The sequence below is a fragment of the Haliaeetus albicilla genome, chromosome Z, assembly GCF_947461875.1.
Source record: "Haliaeetus albicilla chromosome Z, bHalAlb1.1, whole genome shotgun sequence".
Classification (NCBI taxonomy): Eukaryota; Metazoa; Chordata; class Aves; order Accipitriformes; family Accipitridae; genus Haliaeetus; species Haliaeetus albicilla.
This window is the reverse complement of record NC_091516.1, coordinates 7,080,986-7,106,794: the sequence shown is the minus strand read 5'-3', so window position 1 is coordinate 7,106,794 and position 25,809 is coordinate 7,080,986. Positions and strand designations below refer to the sequence as shown.

The 25,809-nt window shown below is 44.0% G+C and overlaps 1 protein-coding gene across 8 annotated transcripts in view; it reads left to right on the top strand.

Annotated features, from left to right (window-relative positions):
* Window positions 1-16,600: 16,600 nt before the first annotated feature.
* The window catches only part of ANKRD55 (ankyrin repeat domain 55), a 56,346-nt gene continuing 47,137 nt past the window's right edge, over window positions 16,601-25,809 (top strand). For 6 of the 8 annotated variants that reach the window (XM_069777284.1, XM_069777285.1, XM_069777281.1 and 3 more), the window contains exons 1-3: window positions 16,601-16,973; window positions 23,612-23,734; window positions 25,586-25,716. In XM_069777284.1, the coding sequence (XP_069633385.1) occupies window positions 16,919-16,973; window positions 23,612-23,734; window positions 25,586-25,716 (309 nt within the window). In that variant the 5' untranslated portion in view covers window positions 16,601-16,918. Of the gene's footprint in view, window positions 16,974-23,592; window positions 23,735-25,585; window positions 25,717-25,809 lie in introns of all 8 variants that reach the window. The other 2 variants (XM_069777288.1, XM_009916102.2) reach the window with 1 other exon arrangement.

The following is a 25,809-nucleotide window of genomic DNA, read 5'->3' as shown; positions in this document are numbered from 1 at the left end:
TCTGGTCCACTAAGCTGATCTTTCTTTCTGTGACTGCCTCAGGACGCAGCTGGGCTACGAGTCCAGTCTCCTCCTGTGAGCCACGGTAAGGTCAGGCACATCCTTAGCAGCTATTGGAAAAGACACTCAGCCAGGAAGAGCCTTCAGGTAGGTATCAGAAGATGTTTTAAGAGAGGGCTGTACAAAAGAGGACTTTTTATTAAAACTAATGTAAACATGGGGTTGTTTCATAAACACATTTTTGGCAGTCTTTCAGGAACGGTGGCTCGCAGTGCCTTCAATATCTGGAGTCATGGAGGGAGGAGGGAAAAACCTCCATGAAAACTTTCAGTTTTGGAAGAGACCTGGTAGCCAGGTAACATATTTGTGCTGAGATGCAAGTGTTCCGTCTCTCCCAGATCAGCACACAAGAGAAATGACTCGGGGAACAGAGTTAGTGCTGCCCTGTAGCTTGCAGGGTGCTCACGCTCACTGTGCTGCAACTGGTGTGTGGGTGAACCACCACGCAAATACCATGTCCCTCCATCTGCCTGGAGCTGGGCAGTGAGTCTCCCTCCTTCCTTCTCCCTGCTCCACTGAACAAACTGAGAAAAGGCGTATATAAAAGCTGTGGCAGAGATAAGAAGAACTAAGAAGTTGTAGCAGGTGTTGAACATTAGAGTACCATCTGGGGCTGTCTAAATCCAGCCAAAACAGTCTCCTCCACAACTGCTCAGAAGGGTGGGATAGCATAGTTACTTAAGGTCAAGCAGGCAGAAAGGAAGGCAGAAGCTCTGGCTCAAGCTTGCAGATTGTTACAGGAGCCAGCAAGATTGTAGCTATGCTATTAATTACTAGGCAGCATCAATGCAAGTGCCAGCTCGCATTCTTTCTCTAATTACTTTTGCTGATGTATCGTGACATCTTGAGATTGCCCTTGACTCCAACTATGTGAGCCAGATTCCAGAAATGTGGCGCAAACCACATCAGCAAACACAGGAAAAGTATTGCCCCTCCCTATCTGAGGTTAAATTAAGCTAAAATATTCCTGACCTTCCTCAGACAAAAGCTGAAAAAAACTGAGGCTACCGGCACGTACTGAAACTCAAGCGCCTCTCAAAGCCTACAGCATGAGCCTCGGCAGGTTATAATCAACCTTTTGAAAGGCTTCCAAGAAACACATGCAACTCAGTCCAGGCTTCACATCTGCAATGTTGTTTGTCAAGTGTCCCCTGAGTCTGGCATTATTAACTTATCTGCGTTCTCTATCAGCTGCAACTTCTAAGGGAATTTAGAGAGTCTCCACTCTAAAATATGGCAACTGCTAAATGTTTCTCGAGCAATGATCAACTGAAATGCACACATTTTGTGGCTGGCTGTGCTGTGACATCGACTAGGAAAAACACCTGTAAATCCCATTAATGTATGAATGCATTTGGTTCTGGAGCTACTCTTTTACTGGAAAAGTAAGAACAAATAAACAAATAATTTTTAAGGTATTTCACATGTTCAAATTAAAATATAGTGAAGATGTAAATTCAGACTTTAAATAACTGGGAGGTGATGAGGCTCACTCTTTTCTGTCTGAGTTGTTTTTAGCAATGTAGTTGTGTAGTTTTTATTAGGTAAATAAATGTGTGCAGACAGTGCAATGCTAACCAACAACTTTGCATTTCTAGCTTACAAAGTTGAAAATAAAGTATTATGACTCCAAATGAAATACCCAGATAAAGATGAGAATGGTTAGCCTGTTTCAGAAAGTAACTTGTGACTCATGCCATTGAGTCATATAGCAGAGGATTTATCCAGAACAGATGATGGGTGCCATGACCCTAGTAAATGCCATGCCTGGCAACACTGCTCGTCATTCGTACCATCTCCTCGGGAGTCCAGAGCTGATATTTCAGAAATAAAGATATGCATTACCCATGTGCCATGAGTGAGATTTTAAAAACATATTGTATAACTGCCTCTTAAATAAATGTACGACTTATACTGATATCAGTGGGAGAAGAGAGACTTCCAAATTCAAATGGCAAAAACTGCATCTAAGTTTCCCAGCTTTCCATTTCATGTTGGGTAGATGTTTCTGAAGAGCTGAAGCCAACAAATAGGAAGCAGTAGGCAAGGACTTCGGTGGACTTCAGGCTTGTGCAGCTGGCTGAATATGGCCTGAATGCTTGGAAAAATCCACCCTGTCACTGTACCATCTCCTTCCACTGTAAATACATAGCCCGGAATTTTTCATTTCTTTGAATGGCCGAGGTTGTGTTTGATCATCAGTTCTACTTTGTCCTCCCTTGAATAGATTTTACAGAATCATTTAGTTTTAGGTAAGACAAATGTACTTTTCTTTAATTATGTTCTCCTCATACATGCTATGTTTTATTTAAAAAAAGAAAAGAATCAACATAAAGAGTGTAAGAAAAGTTTGTGTGTAGTTTCCTGCAGTACATGCTACCTTAGGTATTTGTAATTGCCATGTTTGTAAGGCTGAGGAGGCAATATTGCTGTAATGTTATGAGCACAAAAGCTACAAGGCTATTACATATTCTCATGTGTGTTGTACATTCAGGCCAGCAGCTAACAGTATGATTACACTCATCATGCAGTAGCCAGAGGCTGCATCTTTTGCTGTCAGCTCTTGGTGTTAATTCTTAGGACACTAGAAAAAGGTATATGTGCCATCTTGTAACTGTGGAAAGGATAAAACTCCAGTGCTACAAAATCTTTTTTCCATATATTCTAAAACCATAGCATGCTCTGCAAGATCCACATGCAGGTTTGGAGGCTTTGGGTTCAGTTATCAGTATCACAAAGGCAATACCCTGTTATTTCTAATCATTATGATTTTTGTTATGGTAATACATAGACAACCACAAATGGAGCACTGTAAGGCTAACTTCTATACAGATGTGGGCTCCTAGGCAGCCCTTGCTTTTTCAAGCATGGTCTGTTGATTCAACACAGTAACTTCTCAGCTCCTCTTGCATCATGTCTTAGAGTTTTGGAAAGGTTCCCTGTGACTGATTCTGTATACTTCTCTAAACTAGATCCAAATGTCAGTGCCTAGGCTTAAAAATATTGGCCCCTCTCCACAGAAGTATGCTTTATTACAGATTATAGACGTTAGAAAATAAATGATGGAAAAGACCTATGATATCATCTTGTCTCTCCCCAGGAGCATAGGGTTGTTCTCTGCAGTATATGTCAGGCAGTTTTGTTCTTTCTAGTTTAAAAGACGCTCAGGCTTTTATCAGACTCTTTTACAGTCTAATTTATCTTACTATCATGACATCTATCCAGATATTCAGCCTACATTTTCCTATGCTGTGTTTCAGCCCACAATTTTGAATTGTTGTCCTTCCTTCTAAGTAAAGAATTTGATCTCTTTGTGTTCTGTGTTCTTGGGAAGTGCAAAATACACTGGACTTAAGTAGACAGAAAATGTAAGTGGGTCTCCAGTGCATCCAGTTGAAACTCTCAAACAATTATGGTGCTCAGCAGAATGCAAACATCTCCAAAACTATTCAGAGCAAGAAATTAGTTAGCTAGTTTCTAATAGTTTCTTTAAAATAAGCTTTCTCATTGTAATTTTGTTTGGGTTGTTTTGGTTTTTTACTGCACTCTGTGCACATCATGTCTTCATATTCAATAGATACATTTGAATATCATTTGAGTAGTAGTTGAATAGACATGATCACTCCTATAAAAGTATGTCTGTTGTGGTTTTTTTCTGTTAGTGCCTTTTTAATCCACTGGTTTAAAAAGCAGTTCCATGTTAACATTCATGTTTGCACTCTCATATACCCCACAGCACCCTATTTCTGATCATGGTCTCCCACAGTCACTTGTCCTCCAAATCATTCTGCTTCATGCACTGTTGTGGTTTAACCCAGCAGGCAGCTAAACACCACACAGCCACTTGCTCACTCCCCCTACAGTGGGATGCAGGAGAGAATCAGAAGAGTAAAAGAGAAAACTCGTGGCTTGAGATAAAAACAGTTTAATAGGAAGGGAAAATAATAATAATGATAAAAGAATATGCAAAACAAGTGATGCACAATGCAATTGCTCACCACCTGCTGATCGATGCCCAGCCAGTCCTCAAGCAGTGGGGCCCCAGCCTCCAGCCAACTTCCCCCAGTTTTATGGTTTAGCATGACATCATATGGTATGGAATATCCCTTTGACCAGTTGGGGTCAGCTGTCCTGGCTGTGTCCCCTCCCAGCTCCTTGTGCACCCCCAGCCTCCTCGCTGGCAGGACAGGATGAGAAGCTGAAAAGTCCTCAACTTAGCATAAGGACTGCTCAGCAACAACTGAAAACATCAGTGTGTTACCAACATTATTCTCATCCTAAATCCAAAACATAGCACTGTACCAGCTACTAGGAAGACAATTAACTCTATCCCAGCCAAAACTAGGACATGCACCCACATGCCCTTCAGAAAAAGTCTAGTGGACATCCACCCTAATTAACAAGAAGCGTTATCTAACTAATCTCATTAGACACCATAATCCTGATTAAAATGTCCAGGCGACCACAATTTAATGGGATGAGTAAAAACATGGATCCAAAGAAAATCTGCATTTTTAATTGTCCTCAAATAATAAAATACTGCTTTTTACTTCCAAAGGCTGTTCAAAAATAGCATTACCTAAAAAGAAACAGGAGACTTCACAACAGCTTTTAGGCAACTGCACCATCTTGTATGCCCTCAGTAGCATTTCAGTTAAGCTACATGTATTAGACAGATATCAATTGTACATATATGTTAGGTTGGTCACCACATATGGGTTATGTAAATGTGTATCAGGAGGGGGGTGTATACATATATTCCTACACACATATATGTAGGCTGGCTGTTGTGTTTATGAGATGCTTAGCACCCAGGAGACAGAAATATTGACTGGAACACCAAATTAATTGCATCTTTTGGGCACCTAGAAGAATCAAAGCTTGAAGAGTGCTGTATCCCATGATACAACTGCTGTACCCTATCCCCTTCACCTCTTGCCACTTTGACTCTACTTGTTTTCGCATTGTGAACACACACTTTCTACTACACAGTGTGTGGCCCAGTGACTCCTGGGGGTATATTTTCTCCACCACCGATAACAGTTCTGTGAAATACTGTTTTCCCTGCTCAAAGCAAAGTGTGGCAGCAGATTGCACAGAAATGGCCTTACTGTAAGCTAGAGTTTGCCAGTGTCTGCTAAGCAATTTTAAGTATGCTAAGCTTTCTAGCCTCTTTACTGTCTAAGAAAGAACTTTACCTTCTCTCTTCTCTTGCGTACCCTCCTACTAGAAGAAAAGCAAACCTGCTCTAAGATACTTCAGAAGCCTCTCTGGCATCATGACAGATACTAATGGCAGCTATTTTGTATTATAATGTCTGGCTGCTATTTTTCATTTGTTTTGGTAATTACTGGCCTAAATTCATCACTGCCAAAACTCCACTGATTCAGCAGCAGACCCTCCTAGATAAATCTATCCCCCAAGTTTAAGCAGCTGCTATTCCTGCTCTGGCTCAGCTCTACATTGACGATGTGGTCCTGAGAAAATGCTCGTAGAAATATCTGTACCCCGTTCCCTCTGCTACACAGCTATTTATTTCAGGAAGGTCTTTTCATAATTTCCTTCAGTTTATCTCATTTCATGGTTCTCAGCTGTGAAAATTTTACAGAGAAAATGCACTTGTTTCTACTGGAAAAAAATGCCATTTTGCTGTTCTTCACTGTTGTGGACATCCACCAAACTCAAAACATCTGCACTAGTTGCTGGCTTAAGCAGCATCTATGTAAAAGGAGCCAGACCCAGAACCTCAGAGGAAGGTAGGTCCCTGAGCGCTGCTGATAGACATCTGTAAAATAAGGCATAGTGAAGAGAACAACAACCACTGCTTCTGAAAGTGCAAGATTACTGGGCACAACAAATTTAACCATGTAATTTAGGATGATGTAGAAGCCAAAAGCATATGCAAGTCCAATAACACAACAGACAGACTGATGAGCAACAGATCCACTGACTACAGTTATCTGTGATGATCTGGACACAACTTCCAGCACAGGCAGTCTCTAAAGCAGTAATTGCTGGAAAGTAGAAAGGCATACTAGAGAAAGGTTTTTCTGTATCTGTCTGCTCAGTTCCTACACTTGTAAGCACCTGCTGCTTCACTATTGCTGGAGAAGACACTAAAGCAGATGGCCTGCTGGTCTCATAAATACTGTAGATGCTGTAGTAGGTCTGAAGATAAAGTCCCCCAGTGCCTTTGCCATCAGGTAGTATGGATCAGACCTCTGACAAGACATCCTTCCAGACAGGTACACAGCCTCTCAGCAGTTTTATTAATTAACCCAAGGATGCACGTTTGTGTTCTTGGTCTTAATTTTGGACAATTGCTCCTGGCTGTAGAGTTTTGATGGAGCGATTTCACATGGCCCTACCTGGGGTGAGCTATAAAGCTGCCATGGATTAGGCAGAGATGACTACAGCCATGGGGTGGATTGAAGAGGCTGTACAGCTGCTCCCCTTGCATGTGACACAAAGCATGTGCCACACAGGAGGAGCAGAGACTGTCTCCTGCCCCCCTCCCCGCCACCCACCAGCAAATCTCCTCCTGGATTAAGGAAGAGCCGTAAACGGTTGTCTGTTATCTGGCTTTATTTCATACAGATCTCTCTTTTTTTTTTTTTTTTCCCCCTGCATCTAAGCCCACTGCAATGTCTTTTTTTGGTGAACTTCTATAATCTGCCTTAGCTTCCAGTTAAAGACTAGTAAAGGCCCTACTGTGTGTTTGTGCGCAAATACAATGTGTGTGTGTCTATGATTTTTGCAAATCTCAGTAGGCAAATGACTGTAAACTATTTGTTGTTCATCTTGTTTGAGTGGTCATTTAAGGGCATTACATATAACAAAACTTACTTGCTAAAATGCTTCCTGGGAATGGTAAAGCTCCAGCCTTGCTTGCATAAATTTAAATCCCTGCACAGTCAGAGTTGTCCTAGAAGATTGATGTGTAATTATCACTTTTGGAAAAAAAAACATAAGAAAACTCAGAAAAGTAGATAATAACTGATACTTTAGAATAGCAGAATAATAAAGACCAGCTAAAATTCTCATTCATCCATAGAGACTTATGACATTTTCATGATTTGCAGACATGACAAATCCATATTCATGCAGCTGTCAAGACAGTTGTGGATTATAACCAATCTCACAATTCACAGCAAACCCATTCTGAAACAGAAAAAAATATTTGCAAAGGACTTTCTTTACTATTAAGCCAACTTGAATGTTAACACAAACAAATCAAGGATGCCTTTTCACATACTTAAAAATACCTTGGCCTATTCCGTAAGACTCACTTTTTCTAAAAATTAAGGTACTTGTGGTATTTACTTCTATGCAGCCCTATCCACTCCAGATAATGTTATAACAAATAGTTTAGGACTTAACGGACTGCCGAAGTGACTCCAGTTAGGCATGAAGAAGCCATACAACATGTCAAAGTGCTATAATTTCAAACTAATTCAAGAACAGAAACTTGCTCCAAGAACTTTAAAATGCTTCTGCCTTTAGTCAATCCCACAGCAGGCGCTTTGAGGCGGCGAGGACAGCGCGTGGTATGGAGCCCACCGGCAGGCTGGGGACGTGCTCTTGTCCCCATGTCCCACCCACCAGCCAGCAAGCACAGCAGGCGATCAGCGGAGTGAGCGAGCATCCAAAACAAGAGGCACACAGTCTGACAGTCAAGAAAAAGAGAATTAATGGGGGCATGGGCAGCGCTCGCTCTCCTCTGTATACTTCCCTGCTGTCCTGAAGATGCTGTAGACATGTCAGCTAGGTAAAGAGTCTGTGCAGGCATACAAACGTGCGTGATTCAATAGCCCCTTCGTACAAAAAATCAGGCTTCAGCACAGCCCCAGGCCGACGCTCAGGACGGGGCCGAGCCCGGAGGCACAGCACCTTGCTGGGAGCTTGCTGGCAGCTTGCTGGGAGCTTGCTGGGGCCTCGCTGGGAACCCCGGGCTGGCTGAGGAGCCGCGCTCACCTCGGGACGGCTGCGTGGCCGCGGTGCTGCCCGCAGGGACGCGCGGTCCCCGACGCCAGCCGGCTGCCCCCGCGCCTGCAGCCACCGCCTTCCTCGGGCCAGGCTGGGCCTGCAAACGCGGCATTGCCACCACCGACAGCTTCCGCCGTGAAAGCCGTCTTCTCAGCCGCTGAGACACGGCAAAGACATTTCCCTACCAGTACGTCTCCAACGAAGCTGTGCACGTTCGCCTTTTGCTTAGCTAATACCTGTTTTCACTCTTTGCAAGGATTTTTTTTTTTTACTTTAAGCCTGCCTAACCAGTCTGAAAAACTTTTCCCTCCCCCTGAAAAAAATCTGAAGCGGGGCGATTTTGCCAAGGAAGGTCTGTGCTCGTTTAACCTCTGGGGAGGCACGCCTAGCGTGGGCTCCGCAGGGCGGGGAGGAAGCCATGGGGTTTTGCCTGTCACCTCTTGTGCCACGGAAAACCCAACACAATGCACAGCGCTGCGCTGCAGCCCGGGCCCCGTGGCACAGCCCCGCAGAGCAGCCCAGGGGCTGCGCCCCGTTCAGCTGCGGTTGCTTGAGGTGCCCTCGGCACCTCCTCTCGTCTGCTCTCCTGTTCCTATTCCTGCACATCTATGTGTGTAATCCATTAATTGCTTCTTACCAACTTATCTGGAGATTTCAGTTACATTTGTAGAGTAAGAGTTCCTCCTTGTGCTTATTTTTCTCATGTATATATGTGGGATATACTGGACAGACACTCCAAGCTGAAAAATGTGTGACTGCATTAGTACAATGCTGGGCTTGAGCTAACAAACCAGGCTTGTCTTTGTGTCAGAGCACAAACTGAGCGAGTTCATGCCTGCCCATCACATGCAGAATAAACACTCACAGAGTTCTGAAGTGGTCCCAAAGAGCTTCCAGTTTCTCTTGCCAGTTAAAGTATCCACACTTTGACCCACTTGGATGGTTTTGTAGTCTCAGGAAAGGTCCTCTGAAGTTCAAAAATTACTTCATATAAAAGCCACTTGTCAGCAGCAAAATATGTTTTCTACATTTCTGTTGCACACTGATTCTAGAGATCACAGTAAGAAATGGGCGAACTTTACAACAGCCCTCCTGCAAACATCCACTCAAGCATTCAAAACCACATCAGTTCTGTGTACAAATCTTTTGCTTTCTATGAATAACCAATGAATATTATTACAATATTATTATTTCCAGTAAACTGGAACAGCAGACCCTATGGGAGCCGACTGCAGCAGAACACAGCAATCTCCCAATTTAGTATTTAACCAGTAAGGCAACCCTTGCTGCCACAGCCAGGATATCAAGTGACCCAGCACTAGGCTGCCACAGCCGTTTGGAAGCCCTTTGCTAGTCCCAGGACCGCTAGCCAGCTGTGTGACCCTGCTCTGGCCTTCCAAGTGACCTCTACAATGTACTTCACCTTGGTCACTTTTCCTAACGTTTTCATGTCTCGTCTACGTAGACTGGAAAATCTTGGGACCTCAAAAGACTCTCAGATGGAGTTTCAGCCCTGCATGACACCAGGGGAGCAACAGTGCTTGCTTGGCCCTCCCAGTACCGCCATGATTTCACAATAATTGCAGTAGTTATTGTACAGGTGGAGGGGGCATCCATAAACATATCTTCAAAGTCTGGGAACTAATCCTGGTTACATCAAAGCAATAATAAATGCTGCTGCAATTGGGAGTCCTGCTGGGTTGCAGATTTGATGCCTCTTCAGCAGCTGTAACAGTGTAAGTCTTCAGAAGAATAGCATTGCTTTGTCCAGTGTGCTTGGCTTTCTTCTGAACCTACCTCTGATGCTGTGGCCTACTTAGCTGCTTAACTTCAAAATCTGACACTGAGTGCACTACATGTATTGAGATACCAGTTAAATGTTTGCATTTTTGTGTGAGTTTAATTGGCACACTGGTAAATTGCCACTTCTGTGTAAGTATAATAACACTAAACCACAGACCTGTGTGCTCCATTACTCCTAATACACTTGTCACCTTCCAAACCTGAAGTAAAGTTCATAATCTGGGATGAGATATCAACAGGTACACAAGGAATGCAGGATTAAACCCTTTGTGCCACAATTTGTGGTTTGCATGTTACAGACATCTTTTTTTTTTTTCCCCCCCATATCTGGGGCTTCAACATACCTTGGCAATGAAATGTAAAATATTGCTGATCAACAACTTCAATGGACACATACTTTCAATTACCCCAAATAAAAAAAAAAAAAAGACAGATGTCATCAGCTCATTCATGCCATATTACACACCTCACTGTAATCACACTGAAGAGAGTCAGAGGAGCAGCTTTTGATGCAATATTATGCAACTGCGTTATTTACCTGTTTACATCTGGGCTACCCTGGTCATTGCTAAAGCTGCACAAGTAACAATCTGGCATGTGTCATTGCATTGTACTTACTTTTGCTTGCACATGCTGGAGATAATGTGCAGTAGAAAACTGATCAGCAGCTGAAAAGGTAAACTGGTTCCAGGTTGTAGGTGTAAATAGAAAAATTGCATAAGACAATAACAAGACCTGAATGGAGGAAGCAAAAAGTTATTCTCCTGGCACCATATAAATTCTGATGCTCAACTTTGTAATGACATCTGCCATGGCAAGGTGGCCCGGTCAAAATGCTTTTGTTCATGTTACTATTTTTTCCAGCAACCACTTTTCTTATGTATGAATCTAATTTGTCACTGACAGTAGCCGTGCCTTGACAACTTCCTCACTATGCCAGCCAGCTTCCCTGAAGCATGCTACCTTCCCAGCCAGGCGGTGAGATACCAGGGTAAGGGCTGTAAGCAATTTCTGGGTTTTCACAGGTCAGACAGGAGCGGGGCCAGCATCCCAAAGACAGGCACTTACTCTGGCACAGAAACACCCACTATTATATGAAATTGAAACTGTTAGAAAGAACATGATGTAAAGATACAGGTGTGGGATTTAATCTTGTTATTGCCCTCTGATTTCTGCATTAAGAGACAGAGATAGACATTCAGAGAAACAGGACTAGAAAGAAGGCGTATGCTTCCATGACTTGCTGCAGAAAAAACATGAAGTGTGGTTTGCTGGTATCAGTTATTGTAAGCATTAATGAGGAACAGAGGAGATCTGTGTGATATAATAATCCTATGACACAATACATAGATTCCTGTTGTTTCTACAACCAAAGCTAATTTCACTGGATGCTTTATATTTGCTTTTCATATAATGTAAAAGTGCTCAGAACTAGTTTCTTTTTTAAGTAGTTCCTCTAAGAATTGACTTCTCACTTGAATTTCCTGTTTTGTGTCTAGTTGTGCCCGTTTGGATTTGTTACACTGCCAGTGTCATCCATGTGTCCCATTGCAGAATCTGGACACAACCACTGCTATGGCAGGTAGCACTCCCAAAGTGGCTGACACTCCCTCAACAGCCCAGTTTTGGGCGTCTCACAGGAAAACTGCTACAGCAAACACACAAAAGCAGAATGGTGCAAAATAGCCTTAAAAAGACATTCACATATCCATTGGGTATTATTACTCCAAATCCAGTACAAAGATGAGCTGACCGAGCTGTCCCAGCAAGTCAGTGGCACAGCAAGACTGGGATTCCCGACGTATACATCCCCATCCACTGAGGAAGACGCAGCTGCCTTCTCCTGATTCAGTGCTGCAAGGGGTGATTTTGTTCCTTCGCCTTTTAACTATACAGAGATATACCAGTCAGTCTGTTTTGTCTTTTTGATCCACTCTTCTCCATATGGTTTTCAGCCCACCTGTAATTTGCTATCTACCTTTAAATGACTAACTTTTCTTGTTTAAGATAGAGCATTTTGGAGTCGAAGAGGTAAAAATACACGTTAAGCTTTTCCTGTATTTTACCAATGCAAATTTACTATCACGAAGGTTTACAGCAAGGCTCTCAAAGCTTACCATTCATGGATGAGTAGTCATGCTCTGTACTGTTATTTCATATCTGGAATGGGACTTCATTAATTTGCAAGCACTCTTAATGCACTGCATAATGTCAGAGATTACCAGTTTTCCACAAATGAACTTTTCTTCCTTCGCTGAAAAGGGATTAATAGAACAACAAAGTAAGTGTCTCTACTTAAGAGCGGCTTGTGCCGGTGCAAAGAGCCAAGTGCTGATCCCACCCCACCATCTACTGGAACTCTGTAGAATCACAGGACCGCCTTAGAGACTTCGCTCTGCGGGCCACGATCTGAAAAAGGCTGGAGACGAGGGCAGTGCTCAGAGGAAATATCGCTACTATCACTTGTCCTGCAGTTCGCCGGACAGCTGCTGGCGAGTGCTATTTAGACACTGCAGTTAGTAGGCTCGGTGAACTTTCGATCTGACCTGGAACAGACACTCTTTTTTTTTCCTTATGTTAATCTTGTAGAACAATAGAACAATAACAGAATAAATTTAAAAAAAAAAAACAACCCGCAGGGTTTTGCACATAAATTTCCCTTTACCAGTGTAATACCACGAATCTGACATGCCCCGGCGCCAGCTCCCTGGTGTCGCAGACAGGGGTGTGTGTACAGGACAGACACACCTGCACCTCGACTCTCCTGACTCAGCAGGTCTCCACACCCACACCATCTGCTCCTCCACATGCACATCTGGCTTTCCCACCCCACGAGGCTCTTCAAACCAGCCTTACACCATGCCAGAGGTACTGAATGCAGTTTTAGACCTGAAAATATCATGAGGAATTCTTTGGAGGGTAATGAGAGATTACCCTCTCTACAGCACTGTAAGGGTGATAAACGCAGTGGGAGACTCCCCACTCCTTCTGAAGTGGGCACAACAATCAGTCTGAGAAAAAATTTAAATTTGGTTTAGTTAATTACAAACTGATTATCATTTGGGAAAACCATACCCACAAAACCAGCTACTGTTTAACAGCCCTACTCTGATTACAGAGTGGACTCTCAGGTGTGATTGGCTTGTTACTAAATTTCTCTCACAGGATGCTAGTGATATCCCAATAAATCGTACCATGAGAGATGCCCTGACCCCATTGAAGTCAAGGGCAAAAAGTCATATTGACTTAGCAGAGGATGCATTTGGCCTTATAAAGTGGGAGCAGAGCAGAACAGAGCCTCACTGTCTTACATTTCATGTGAGAACCACTAAGATGTAGCTGTGACTTTATTCTCCTTTCTCTAGTCACTGCTTATCTGCTGACTTTTCAACAGAGATTTTGGGTTGGATCACTCCCCACCAGAGAACACAGATGAATCCTTCTGCCTGGCTAGGGTTCTGACTTCTCCACGCACATCTGAGCTTGGTGCTAACACTTCCAACATTGAAGATGGAGCTCCAAATCCAGTCAGGAGTTAGTTTATATATAGCATGGTATTTGAAATACTTTGAAACCATGACAGTAATCAAATTATTATTGCTGGGTTTCATTAGGAACAGAAAGTGAAGGCTGATGATATCCCTTTGTTCATTTTGACTCCCATTCACTACATGCTTACCAAGAAATACTGAGGGTGTAAACATTCAGGTTTGCAATACAGCCATGAAGAAAGCAGGGAATCTCTTCACACCTGGAGCTGCTGACTCTGCAGTGCTGGCTGCTGGCAGTGCTCCTTCCATATGGGGGGACTGCTGCTCCAGGCACTTTGCAAAGGCAGAAGATCGTCCTTGCTCTAAAGCACTGACCGTGTCAGGGTGAAAGTGGATGCAGGACCCTTGCCCACTTGCCGATGTCCTCTGCAGAGGCAGCAGAAGAGCAGATACGTAAGCCGAGTCTATGCTCATGATGGCAATGTGGCACAGAGCAGGTGCTGTCAACTGTAAGCACCAATGGTTTCTCAGTCTCTGCAATGCCAGTCTTCAGCCCTGTTCTGCACTCCAGTAAATAACATTTACATAGCATTTGAATGTCTGTTTCAACCATTCTCTGTGGTTTCACCACAACTTTTGCATTCACCTAATGAACAAAAGTTAGAAGGAAGAGGAGAATTAACTATCCTACATACATCCAAATGCTGATGCACAGGCAAATGTGGGCAAGCAAACACGCAAAAAAAGCTCTGTGTTTCTGCTACTCTCTTTTCATCACTTTTCTGTACCAGGGCTTTCTTCTACTAAAAAAAAAAAAAAAAGCCACCCCCAAAAAATCCAACTACCACTGACAGCATAAAAAGTCAGGAACACTTTGCTTAAATCAAAGAATAATTTAAATTGATAATATTAAAGCTATCTTCTTTATCTGCTGCCTAGACAAGGCTCTACCTCTTTTGTAGCTTTGCTATCCTTAGCCAGGGTTGCTTTCATAGCCACTGAGTACAGGTGGCCCTAAGGAATTTGGAGACATTTCCTTCAAGTCTTCTAAAGAAGCAATAAAAAGATACCTACAGAGAAGTCAGCAACTCGGGCCCAACTCCTAAATCTCAGGTTTTCTGGCAGCTTCTGAGCTGTGATATGTCTACTCTAGCTGAAACACAGAACTGTGTTCCCCCGTGTCTACATGGGGAAAGGTGTTTTGCTAAAGCCTTGCTTTAGCAAAGAGAAGCGTTGCTTCTCTTCTGATGTAGAGGGCAGGAGCTGCAGGCTCTCAAACACACCCTGTCCCTGTGGGCTGTGGACACCTATCTCAGAGGAGGTGTCTGGCTTTCCCATAGCCGAAGGCAAGCTGAGCCCCTGGCAAATGTACACAGTGACATAAGGAATATTGTGCCCCACATGGGACCCACAAGGAACCAGCTGCCAGGTATTTCTCCCCCAAATTCCCTGGCTGCGTATCTGCAATGCATCTAATTCACAGGCTAATGCACTGCAAGAGTGAGACCGGACCACTAATCTCCAGAGCCCATTGCTTCCATGTCAGGAGCAGAATGGAAGGACAGAGACCCAGTAACAGTAAACAGGCAGGTAAAACTGTGAGTTTTTAATTGATCAGATTAGGTAGAGGATGGTGGAGCAGCCAGCTGTGTCATCTGTACTGCAGCAGTGCCCAGAGTCAGAAATCCTGTGTACACAGAGGTCAAAGGGCCTCTTGTAAAACACAGGAAACAAAGGCCACTTTGGGGGTCTTTTGAAGATCACCAGGGGTGATAATTTGCAGTTCAAAATGCCTGACCACAGACACGTCTCAGCTCCAGTTCCTCCATGAAGTCAGCAGCCATGGCAGCATTTTGAGCAGAGCCAGTGTGTTAAACTGGACGGACTGGACTGTCACCTGCTGGTGACACGCTGTGAGCCACCCTCCTGGAAAGGAGATGCCAGGTAGGAGCTGACCGTCTGCATAGCTAATACTCCGCTCCCAGATTGCACAGACAGCATTTGCCACACGGTGGATCCCTCCTCCATAAAAAAAAAAAAAAAGGCCTGCGATGAACCAAAGCACAAACCAGTCAGCACCAGAGAAAAGAAATAGAGCCAGTCTCTGGCTTCACAGTCTTAGCACATGCCTCTCCACAGTTAAGGACCCTTGAGCAGATCACACTGCCACATTTTGGAGAATTTCAGCTCTGGCCTTTTGTTTCAAGCCATATTGCTTCCTGGACCATACTATCTTTTTCCAAACATATAGTTTGGATTCAGGTTCAGAAGCAGATGCTTGGGATGTGAATCAGCTCCTGATACAATTCCTATGGTGTCCGCAAGTACGTTACGTCTCTAGCATCCATTATAGTCACGGGAATCGGTCCAAACGCCGGAACAGAATAAATACAGTGAATAAAGTCTAGGGGTGTCTTCGGCTGACCAAACTTAGGCATAGCTTTAGTGTAGGTCCTGCCTGCACTTTTGGGCCAAAAGTGTCCTACCTTTCCTAGTCTTCATCTGTTAGTGTGCTTTATTCAGCAATAATGGTGTGTCTCTTCCAGTGCACCGGTACTCAGTAAACTTGTTCTATCCCTCCCATCCACCAGCCCCTAGGCACTGCTGGTGGTCTACCGCTCTAGGTAAATTCCAAGTCAGCGCGTTTATTGCTATTTCTTCCGTGTAAACAACCCAGCAAAAAGGCAAAGCTCGCCAGGGTCCCCCTTTGCAGTGCAGAGTCTGAGTTCCCCCAACCCGGGGAGGCAGAGGCCCAGCCAAAAAACCAGCCTGCAGCCGTGGGTCTACCGCGGGTTTGGCAAGCACGGGGTTCGGAGCACCCGCCGTGAGCCCCTACACCTCTTGCCGGGTGCTGTTGGAGCCATCGCTGTCCGCTCCGGCCACGGTCATGTGCCCTCGGTTATTACCCCTTCATTAACGAACGGTAGCGCTAACTAAGGTGGGAAGGGCTCGCTCACTTGTGTTGCCCGTGCAGGAGTTACACCGGGAAACCTCCGAGAACCTCACCCCACCAACCCTCCCGAGAGACGCGCCGCCCGCACGGCGGTACGGGCAGCCCTGCCCGCCGGGCTCCTCTCCCCGCCCGGAGGGGCACGGCGGGGACGGACGCCCGGCACGGCGGGGACGGACGCCCGGCACGGCCCGGCCCGGCCCGGCACGGCCCGGCCCGGTGCGGCAGCGCCGCGCATGCGCCGCCCGCCCGCCCTGCCAGGGTCGTTTGCCTGCGGTCAGCGCTGGGCTGCCGGCGCCGGGAGCGGGGCCGGGAGCGGGGCCGGGGCTGGTGCCGGCGGAGCGCGGCTCCCGGCTGCTCGTAGGCAGCCTCACTCGCTGAAGCTCAGGCGCCTGTCAGCTAAGGTTCCGGGGATGTCGTTTTAAGAGGGCCCGTTGCAAAGAGGATATACCGTCCCCATCGGGCGAGGGCTAATGCACCTCGCCTTGACAAGAACCTGCAGCCGCAAAGCGAGTTTCGTCCTCTGACAAGAAGACCGGACGGAGACAGCTGCCGTGGCGTTGTTTACTGTGATAAATGGGATTCTTCCCTGAAAACCCCGGAGGTGGCGTTTGTCTGGTTGTAAATAATGAGACAGACCGCAATGGATTTCAGCTCCTCGTCGGTGTTCGATCAGCACAAAGGTAAGTCGCCTGCTACTAATGTCAAAACCCTCTGGTCCTCCCATGCCTCCCGTGGAAATCTACTAGGATTACTTGACAGAATAAACAGCAAGGATTTGTGGAAAAGATCGGGTCTCCTAGACACTCATTTTGGTTACACGTGAATGAATTTCTTCCATCAATTTTAGACGCGGATATTTCAGCCTATTGCTACAGTGAATTTTAGAAATAAAATTTTTCAGCAGAATAGCAACAGCATCTTACATAAGATTGCTCTTACGCTTAGCATTGAGAGATGTATGTATATATTTATTGTTTATATTATATATTGGTCCTCTAATGGAGATAATATATATATACAGACACAATTGCAATATTAGCAAACAAAGCAGTTTAAAATGGAGTAAAAATTTAGGAAAAGCTGATTCTCATAAGTCTACTAGTTTGTATACATTAAAAGGACTAGATGCTGACAAGCGATCGACTTTTCTTCGGCAAATCTTAACTGTATAGGTAAAGTATTGTTGTAATCGTGAATTTAAGGTATCTTTAAAAGCCCCAACATGAAGATTTTCTACATGGTAAGGTTGCTGTGGAAATACAAATGTGTCTTTGTTGTCTGTTTTTAAGTTAAATGGTTGAATTTCCTGTCTTTATTTGCCAATACCAGTTATATGTCTTATGGTTTAATCCACTATAAGGTGTGTAGCAGCATTCCTTTTACGTTCCCAAAGCAGGAAGCTGTCATTGCTTGATTATCCATGTTGCAACAAATTTCTCTTTAAGTCAGCTTGCCAAATAATTCATGTGCAGCGGCCACAGTGTCCAGTGCATGCTTGCAAAGTATCCAAGCTAACACGGCCGTGCTGGCCCCACAACGAAGGTGCTGACTGTAGAAAAAAGACGAAGGGCGGAAGGCAGACAGACACTGCGGTGCCTTTTGAGCAGCTGGGTCCCACAGGTTGTATTTTTGTGCTTGCCTATGCTTCTTCAGTGATCCCACAGTAAATACATTCCATGTAAAGCAGTGGATTTACGGCTGCCTTTCAGCCACAGTAGCGGTCAAAGCCTGAAGCAAGTCTTGAGACTACTGGTCTACACCAGGGCAGCCGGCACCCCACCCTGAGCAGGTGGGGAAGAGTGGGAGGCCATCAGGCAAAACTGAGTGACAAGAGACAGAAAATACTACCAGCAAGGATAAAGGAGGAGGGGAGAAGGGGGATCTGTACTGCAGGAATAGAGACAGGTGCTCCTAGGTCATGTACGAATGACGTAAGGAACATTTTCCCCAACAGGACAGAGATGGGGGGCTGACTGAGCTTCTGCAGCTCCAAACAGCCGTTCTCAAGCTCTCCTTCTGCAGGCGCTACAAGTACGCCCTGTGCCACATGCTGACCCAGCAGTGCTCAGACTGGGGGGGGGAGAGGGGAAACCTGCGTGCTCAGTGCCGTGGGGATGGCTGCCAGGGAGCCGATGGAAGTGGTGCCAGGAATGAGGCTGGAATATGACCAGGGCTGGGGAAGGAGAAGTCAAGTTTCCAGATGGAAGAGGGGGCAGACAGCAATGCAGGAGACCACTGACCCAAACCACCTTATCTGGGTAGAAGTGAGGGAGTTGGGAGGCAACATCTGCCTGTACCTCCCCTTGCTCCTAATGTGCAGCCTGTCCTCCTGCCAGGCCACTCTCCACACTGACCCATCCTTATTCCTGTCCAGCATCATCTCCAGCCCCATGTCACACTCCACTCACAGCATCCCCCCGGCAAGAGGGTCCCCTCCAGATAAATTTATCACCTCTCCTCCACCACCACTGCAGGGATGCTGGCTCATTAGGTGGTTTGTGACTTACTGTTTGCCTTCCCTGACAGCTGAGTGGGAGGCGGATGGGGAGCAGAAGCAGGCAACACACAGTAATGGGACGCTGAACCCCTTGGTTGTTAGGCAAAGAAAGCTCTACTCAAAATTTAAGATTTATGGTGGATTTTATCTAAATAGCATGTTAATGTCTTGGCACATTACTGATTTAAGCAGGCATAATTTTTTTAGTAAGAAGGGGAATATCTTTCATTGGAGCAATTTATAACAATAGAAGAATACAGAGTAGCTTTCAAACACACCAGATCAATATCTGTTGGTCCAATAAAATAATCCAACCCTACCTACAAACCCTTTCTCCACCCCACGCATTAGAAAAATATCCCAGCTACAGATCAATAAAACAGCATTCCAGGCTTGAAAATCATACCGTCTCTTTGCAACACATCCTACGATATTTCTCATTAACATCTTACCAATATACTGCAACAGCAGAAGCAATGTGGGACTTAAAGAAGCCAACCAACATCAGAAACCCCTCCCCTCCTAATACTGCTTGGTGCCATTTGAATGTGTGTTGTACCTGGCTTCAAATGTTTACCGTTTAAACAGAGAAGCTAGACAAAGGCCTGGACTGGTACATTCACAGCCAGGCACACACAGGGATTATTACTTCATTAAGCAATCAATAAATCCATAATATTAAAGAGCAAGTTACAATTTCCAAAAACTGCACTCATCCACCTCCCCCTGACCCTTGACACTGACATGCTGAAATCAAATAAACTGCCTAGTGTTGTGTCCTGCTGACAAGCTGTGGGAAATCTCTTAAGGCATTTGGCTACTGGTGGAGACAAGAGGGTTTATAGGAAAGAGGGAAGTAAATTATATACATAAATATTTCTTCTTCACAATGAACATAAATTATCCTGTTATCCAGCCTTCAGTTTTCAAAACTTAGTGTTTTAGCATGGTCTAAATCAGTCATTTTCAAGACCACATACAATAAGCTGCAGCAAATTTATCTAGACCTTAAAAATCCAATGCAGGAGAAAGCATGCACTTACGTGCATCTAGCATGCACTTTGTAAAACAACACATCAGCCAACATCGCAAATTGAACAAGACATGCATTCTCCATAGGAGAGTCAGAGGAGAATTAATGTCACAAGCAGTGTAATTTCATTGCTCTGAATCCTGTGATCATTCTGCATGTTTCTTTATATACCCCCATTTCTGACCAAAAGACAATGACTTTGTCTTAAAGAAATGATGCACTTTTTAAAACACTGCAGCTTATTTCAGATAGATTGGCTTTTAACTTTGATTCTTTCTGAGAATTTTAGCTACAAAAGAAGATGTCACAACCCTGTATGTCATTTGGTCTTTGCTCACTAAGATTTTTCCAGACCCTTCTATGCCGCTGTTATGCCAGCCTGCAGTTCCTCCCTACCCTTGCTCCATATGCAGGCTCTTAGTTGGACCTTCTGCCTTCCTGAAGGTGACTGGCACCTTCCTTTCACCAGCAGCACAGCAATTTTCCAAAATAAAATGTAAAATGGCACCAGTACTCACAGGCATTTACAGAACTGCAAGATAATAAATGAAGTGACGCTAACGCATTCGAAGATGGAGGGTCAGGCATTTGGCTGTTCACAATCCCTTTATCCCACATGGTGCAGGTGCCCCCGCCGCAGCCGAGCCTCCCAGCAGGGTGAGCTCACAGAGCAGGACACCAGTGCTCAGTACCTCACTGCAAAACGCCCACTCTCCAAACCATGCCTCTTCTGCCCAGGAAGGTGTCTGCAAAAAGAAATGGCCTACAAGCTTTGCGCCCATGCCGCCTCATTGCTTGATAGGTAGGGTAAGCTGGAGGAAGATGAAGTGGGAGATGTTGTGTCCCCTGGAGCCAACCGCATCCAGCAAAAATGACATCCAAGCCCTCCTGGCATTCCCTGCTCCCTGTCATGTGAAGCCTCAGAAGACTACATGTCTGTCTTCCGCCTTGTCCCCCACCCAAAGCCACACAGGTCATGTTAAAGACACCCCACTTGAAATCACATCACCCTACACAAATGGAATTAGCGCCAGTCTACTTTATGTTGGATGCACAATATGGGCGCTCATCAATTCCTCCTGGCTCAGTCTCCCTCACCAGCAGGGTGACAGCCCGGTCCACCTGCCTCTCCCTGCTCTGACAGCTAGGACTCATGGGTGGGGAAGTGTGACTCTTAGATGTGGCTTCACGCCATTATCCCTTAAGAGGAGAGGAGCCCATGTTCTGCAAAAGCAGGTGTGGGGAAGACTTCTTTGTTCATTCATCCATTCGTTCAGAGTTTTGCTTCCTCTCCTCATTCAGGAGGATAATTGCTCTGGGGAAAGCAGCTTCAGGCCACCACAAGCAAAGGCACAGGGGAGAAGGTGTTTTGGTTTTAGTTAGATGAGAAAGGGCAGCGGGAGTCAGGGACCCACATGCAGGTGGGTCTTCCCATCTTCCATCCATCTTCCTGCCACCCTGCCCTCTGGGTAAGCAGCTGCTCTCCTCCGGAGATGGAGACTTTCCTTTTGTGGCTGGATTACTCTGCTCCTGACTCACAGCAGGAAAATTTAACAGTACTTTCAAGGCCAAACAGCAAAATGTACAAAATTGACATGTGTCATGCATGAAGGAGGTGATGGCCCCCTTGATCCACTGTCTGTCTCAGAACATCTAATAGTTTCTTTCCCAATGTCAGCAGTAACTTCTCTGTACCATTTCCATATAATAACCACTACATGCAGCTGTGAGAGGAGCTATGTCGGTGCTTGTGGCTGGCACCTTCTGTGTACCTCCAGAGACTGGCCAAGAGGAGCAACACAAGCGATGAACCTCTGCCTTGTCTCCTTGCCTTCCGCCCAGCCCATGCTACACCCCTCTTTGAGTAAGGGACTAGCTCAGACTTGAGCTTGTTATTAACATGTCTTCGCTGAGCATACCGATTATGAGAGCAGTCTGCATATCTGGCATGATAAGGAAATCTGATTAATGGACCCTGTGGTAAAGTCACTTCTTTTTTCATATAGTAGTCACTGCTGATGACTCTCCAGAGGCAATGACTCTTAGTCTCTCCTGATCTCCCAGGCAGACAGGTCAAAGCTTCTGAGCCAAATGAACAGTTCCCTCAGCAATAGACTGCCCAATAGAATAAAAAGCAAATCAACATTTTTAATTTTAAAATTTTATCAAATGTGTAATTTAAAAGGCCAGCTAGAAGGAAGAAAAGAAATTAAATTCTCTTCAGTTGAGTAGTGATGGAATCTGCACTGGTGAAGGCAGATTTAATATCAGCTTTCTAGTTTTCCCAAGCCCACAACTAGAGCTCCAGCTTTGACAGACTAACCTTTCCCATGGTAAGAGCTGATTGCGTTTCCATGGCAGCCAAGTTTTGAAGTTGAGAGTGATGATCACATCCCGGGGAGGAGAGATCACATGTGGGGAATTATGCTGGGCTGTAAACCCCAGTGTGGAGCTCATACGAGTTCAGCTGCAAGAACATCTGATCACAACATGAATAGTGTGGCTAATGCTTTAAAAGATCTTAAATTTAAAAGATCTTTATCACTCAAAAATATATATGACAATGTTTAAAATATAATTTATATCAATGTGTTAATGTATTATTTGGTTATGAAAAAGACTTTACTAACTTTTTAAATTCTCTTTAAACCATCCCCCTTTTTTCTGCACAGCTTACATAGACGCTATCTCCAGAAGACACAACAGTACGGATAAGTCAGCAGTCACTTAATCTGTCTTTCTTTCGATCAATTCTCTAGTGTGATTTAGGAGGCAGTTTTACTTTCTCCTGCTAACAAGGTAGTGCAGTGGCGGGAAAAATGTTATGCTCTGTAGCTCTGACCCTCATCCACAGTAAACAACAGCACAGCTCACTGCAGCTGTACTTCTTTTTGAATTAATAGAGATCAGAAACTCTTTTTAAAATTAGACATAAGACTGTGGCTGACCAACAATACACATCTAGGGCATTTTACCATTACATCATATTTGACCTTGCACCAAAAAATCAACTCTTTTGACGCCTGGAGTTAATAGTCCACTTGAAGCCAAAGGAGGTGTAGGCATGTGGAGCGTAGCATGACCAGTCTGGAAGGAAGTTACAAGCAAAGAAGCAAAGAGAAAATCATCGCATTAATTTCTCTAGAAAGAAAAATCTGAGGAGTGTTCAGGAACAGGTCCTGAAAGTCATCTGCTTTAAATAACAACTCATACTGTAATGGCCAAACAAAAAATAAACCTCTCCTGGGTTCCAAGCAATAGTCCACCTTTCCTTTTTGCAGGAATTATTAACACAAAACATTGCTGCCAGAAATTCAGTCTCCTGAGAAGAGAAGTCCCCTGGACACCACAGGGACAGGAGGTGAAAAGCATCAGTCTTCTGACCGGTGCAAGGATAACACCTGAACTGAAAACACCTGTGTCCTGATTTCATCCTATCTCACAAAAGTGTAGCCAGCAATATTATGAGCTAGTTCAGTTATTACTTCACTTTCTCAAGTCATGTTACATTAATGTTAGTATGATTTCTTATAAAAGGTGGAAACTTTCCATAAGTTTTCTTCCGTCCTCTCAGTGTCTGTCTGACAGTTTCTGACAGTTTCTGGAAGAAGTTATGATGAAAAACAAGTTTCAGATGACTAACAAAAGCCACAGTGCTGTTTAGATACACTTTGTTTCACCTCGAGTTATATAGTCATAAAAACTCAGTGAAATAAGTGTCATTATTTTCACTGTTAATCATTTGTACTTGCTCTCTGCTTACTCACAGACATACTCCTCCCCTGCAGGTGATGCAGCAGAAGAGATTGACTTGACTGTGGTTTACCAAGCAGCCGCTAATGGCGATGTGAACACACTAACAGCAGTGATTCGAGAAGATCCTTCCATCCTGGAGTGCTGCGACAGCGAGGGTAAATGAAGGCTGAGCTTGCTCTCAGGGGATTAGTTGCTTCAGCTTGCAATTAAATTTTCCATTTTTTTATCCTGATTTTTGTGTTCAGCAAATTATGTTTAGTAGCAGAATATGGGAAATTTGAGTTATTCTTTGGAACATCCACTGGAAATGCTCAGTTTGGAAACTTCTTTCCCCCTGTAATTGTTTTTTATATGGATACAATTAAGTTGTTTTGCTATAATCAGACAGTACTTTATCATGAATCTATTTATCTTCTTTAGGGAGATGCTGAGAAATTGTCATTTCAGGGAAGGGAAAAGAACATTTTTTATCAAAGCCAAATGCAATACATTCTGCACATCTCTCAAGTAGAGGGTTCCAGTCTTTTCCACTTAAAAAGTATGTGTACAGAAACAGTTTGAAGGATTTTGTAATTGTTTGCTAAAGGGTTGGTTGTACAACGTGTAATGATCTAAATAATCTGTTTTATCTTGTGAGACTGTGGTCCTTTTTCTTTTTGTGTTCAGGTTACTATTTAATGTTATTACAAAGTGCTGTCCATTGGCTAGGTTTTGTATGCATCTATTTCCCACGTGAATTAAAGCCACAGATCTCTGGAAGCTTCTCTCAAGGAAGACTTTGTTCATTCAAAAGTATTTTATTGCAATTTCTTTTAAAGGACCCATATGAACACTGTCTATTCTAATCTTTACCAGTTTTCACTAAGTTACCAATTTTTCCTGCACTTTAAACCAGACATCCTAACTGTTACGTTTAGAACATCTGTTAGTCAGTAGAGAAAATGCTTAATCAAGCTAAAATGCTCTCAGTCCAGACCTTTAATGGGAGAGGGACTAGGTATGAAGGGCAGTGGGTGGAGATAGACTGATCAGCAAACGGAAGTATTTCAGCTCCAGAATAAACTTGTTTACTAGGTTGTACATACAAATGTAGCTAAAGATCAGTCTTGCAAGACAAAACATATGGCTCATATCCTGCACATATGGCAGAGTCTGCATAACCTCAGGTTGAGTAGCACGCATTTGCTCAGCAGTCTCATTGAATCCAGTAAGAATCATGATTCTTCAGTTATGTCTGAAGTTCTAGTAGTCTTACAGTTTCTAATATTCATGTTTATTCCCAGCTTAGTCATTTTAAATTGCTTTGTCAGATTCTGCAGGAAAGTCTCTTGCTGTTATTCAGCAGTTAACAGAATGGATGGAAGAGGAAGCAATTAAAAGATATCATAATATTTCACGATGAAATTTGAGTATTACGTTTGAGTGTAGATTTCAGGTTTTTTCCAGCACAGAAATTGTTTGCAGAATATTAAAAAAAAGTTCTTGTGACAACAGAAAAGAAAATATTCTAGAGCAAATCCAGCCTTTAAAATAAGTTATTGTCTACATACAGCATCAACTCACACACATACACCTTTGCACAGGACGGGGCTTGATTTCAAAAATCTTTTGAATACACAGAGACAGAACGAAGGTGGCGTTTGAGAAAGTAGCCAAGCACCATCTGGATACTAGTCACTCTGAAGAATATCAGCCTCCAAAATGGTGTACAAAGCCAGCAGTTCATATCGGGAGCTTGTCAACAGAAAAACACTTTTCCCTCCAGAAGCAGAGTTAATGAGGCAAGGCTTTTGCTGATGAAGTCATGCTCTTTTTAAAATTGGTGGTCAGTAACTGGCATAGCAGTTACTTCCTGCCTACAAAAAGCTAAGTACAACTGTTAGACAGTAGTCAGAGAAAGGATTTGTTAATCTGCCAGTGCTAACATTAGCAAATAAGAAAATATCTCTATCTTACGGCTTTGACAAAATAAAAATTGTAAAAGAACGTTTGACTTTCTTCCCCAGGTTGCACACCTTTGATGCATGCTGTGTCAGGACGCCAGGTTGATACAGTGAAGCTTCTGTTGAAGATGGGAGCCAATATTAATATTCAAGATGCTTGTGGACGTACCAGTTTATCTCTGGCAACTTATCTGGTACTAAGACTTGGGGGAGAAGGATGGAAAGATAGATGGAGTGAAGGGAGTAAATGTACAGACCGAATAAGATTTCTCCTTATACTACAGAAA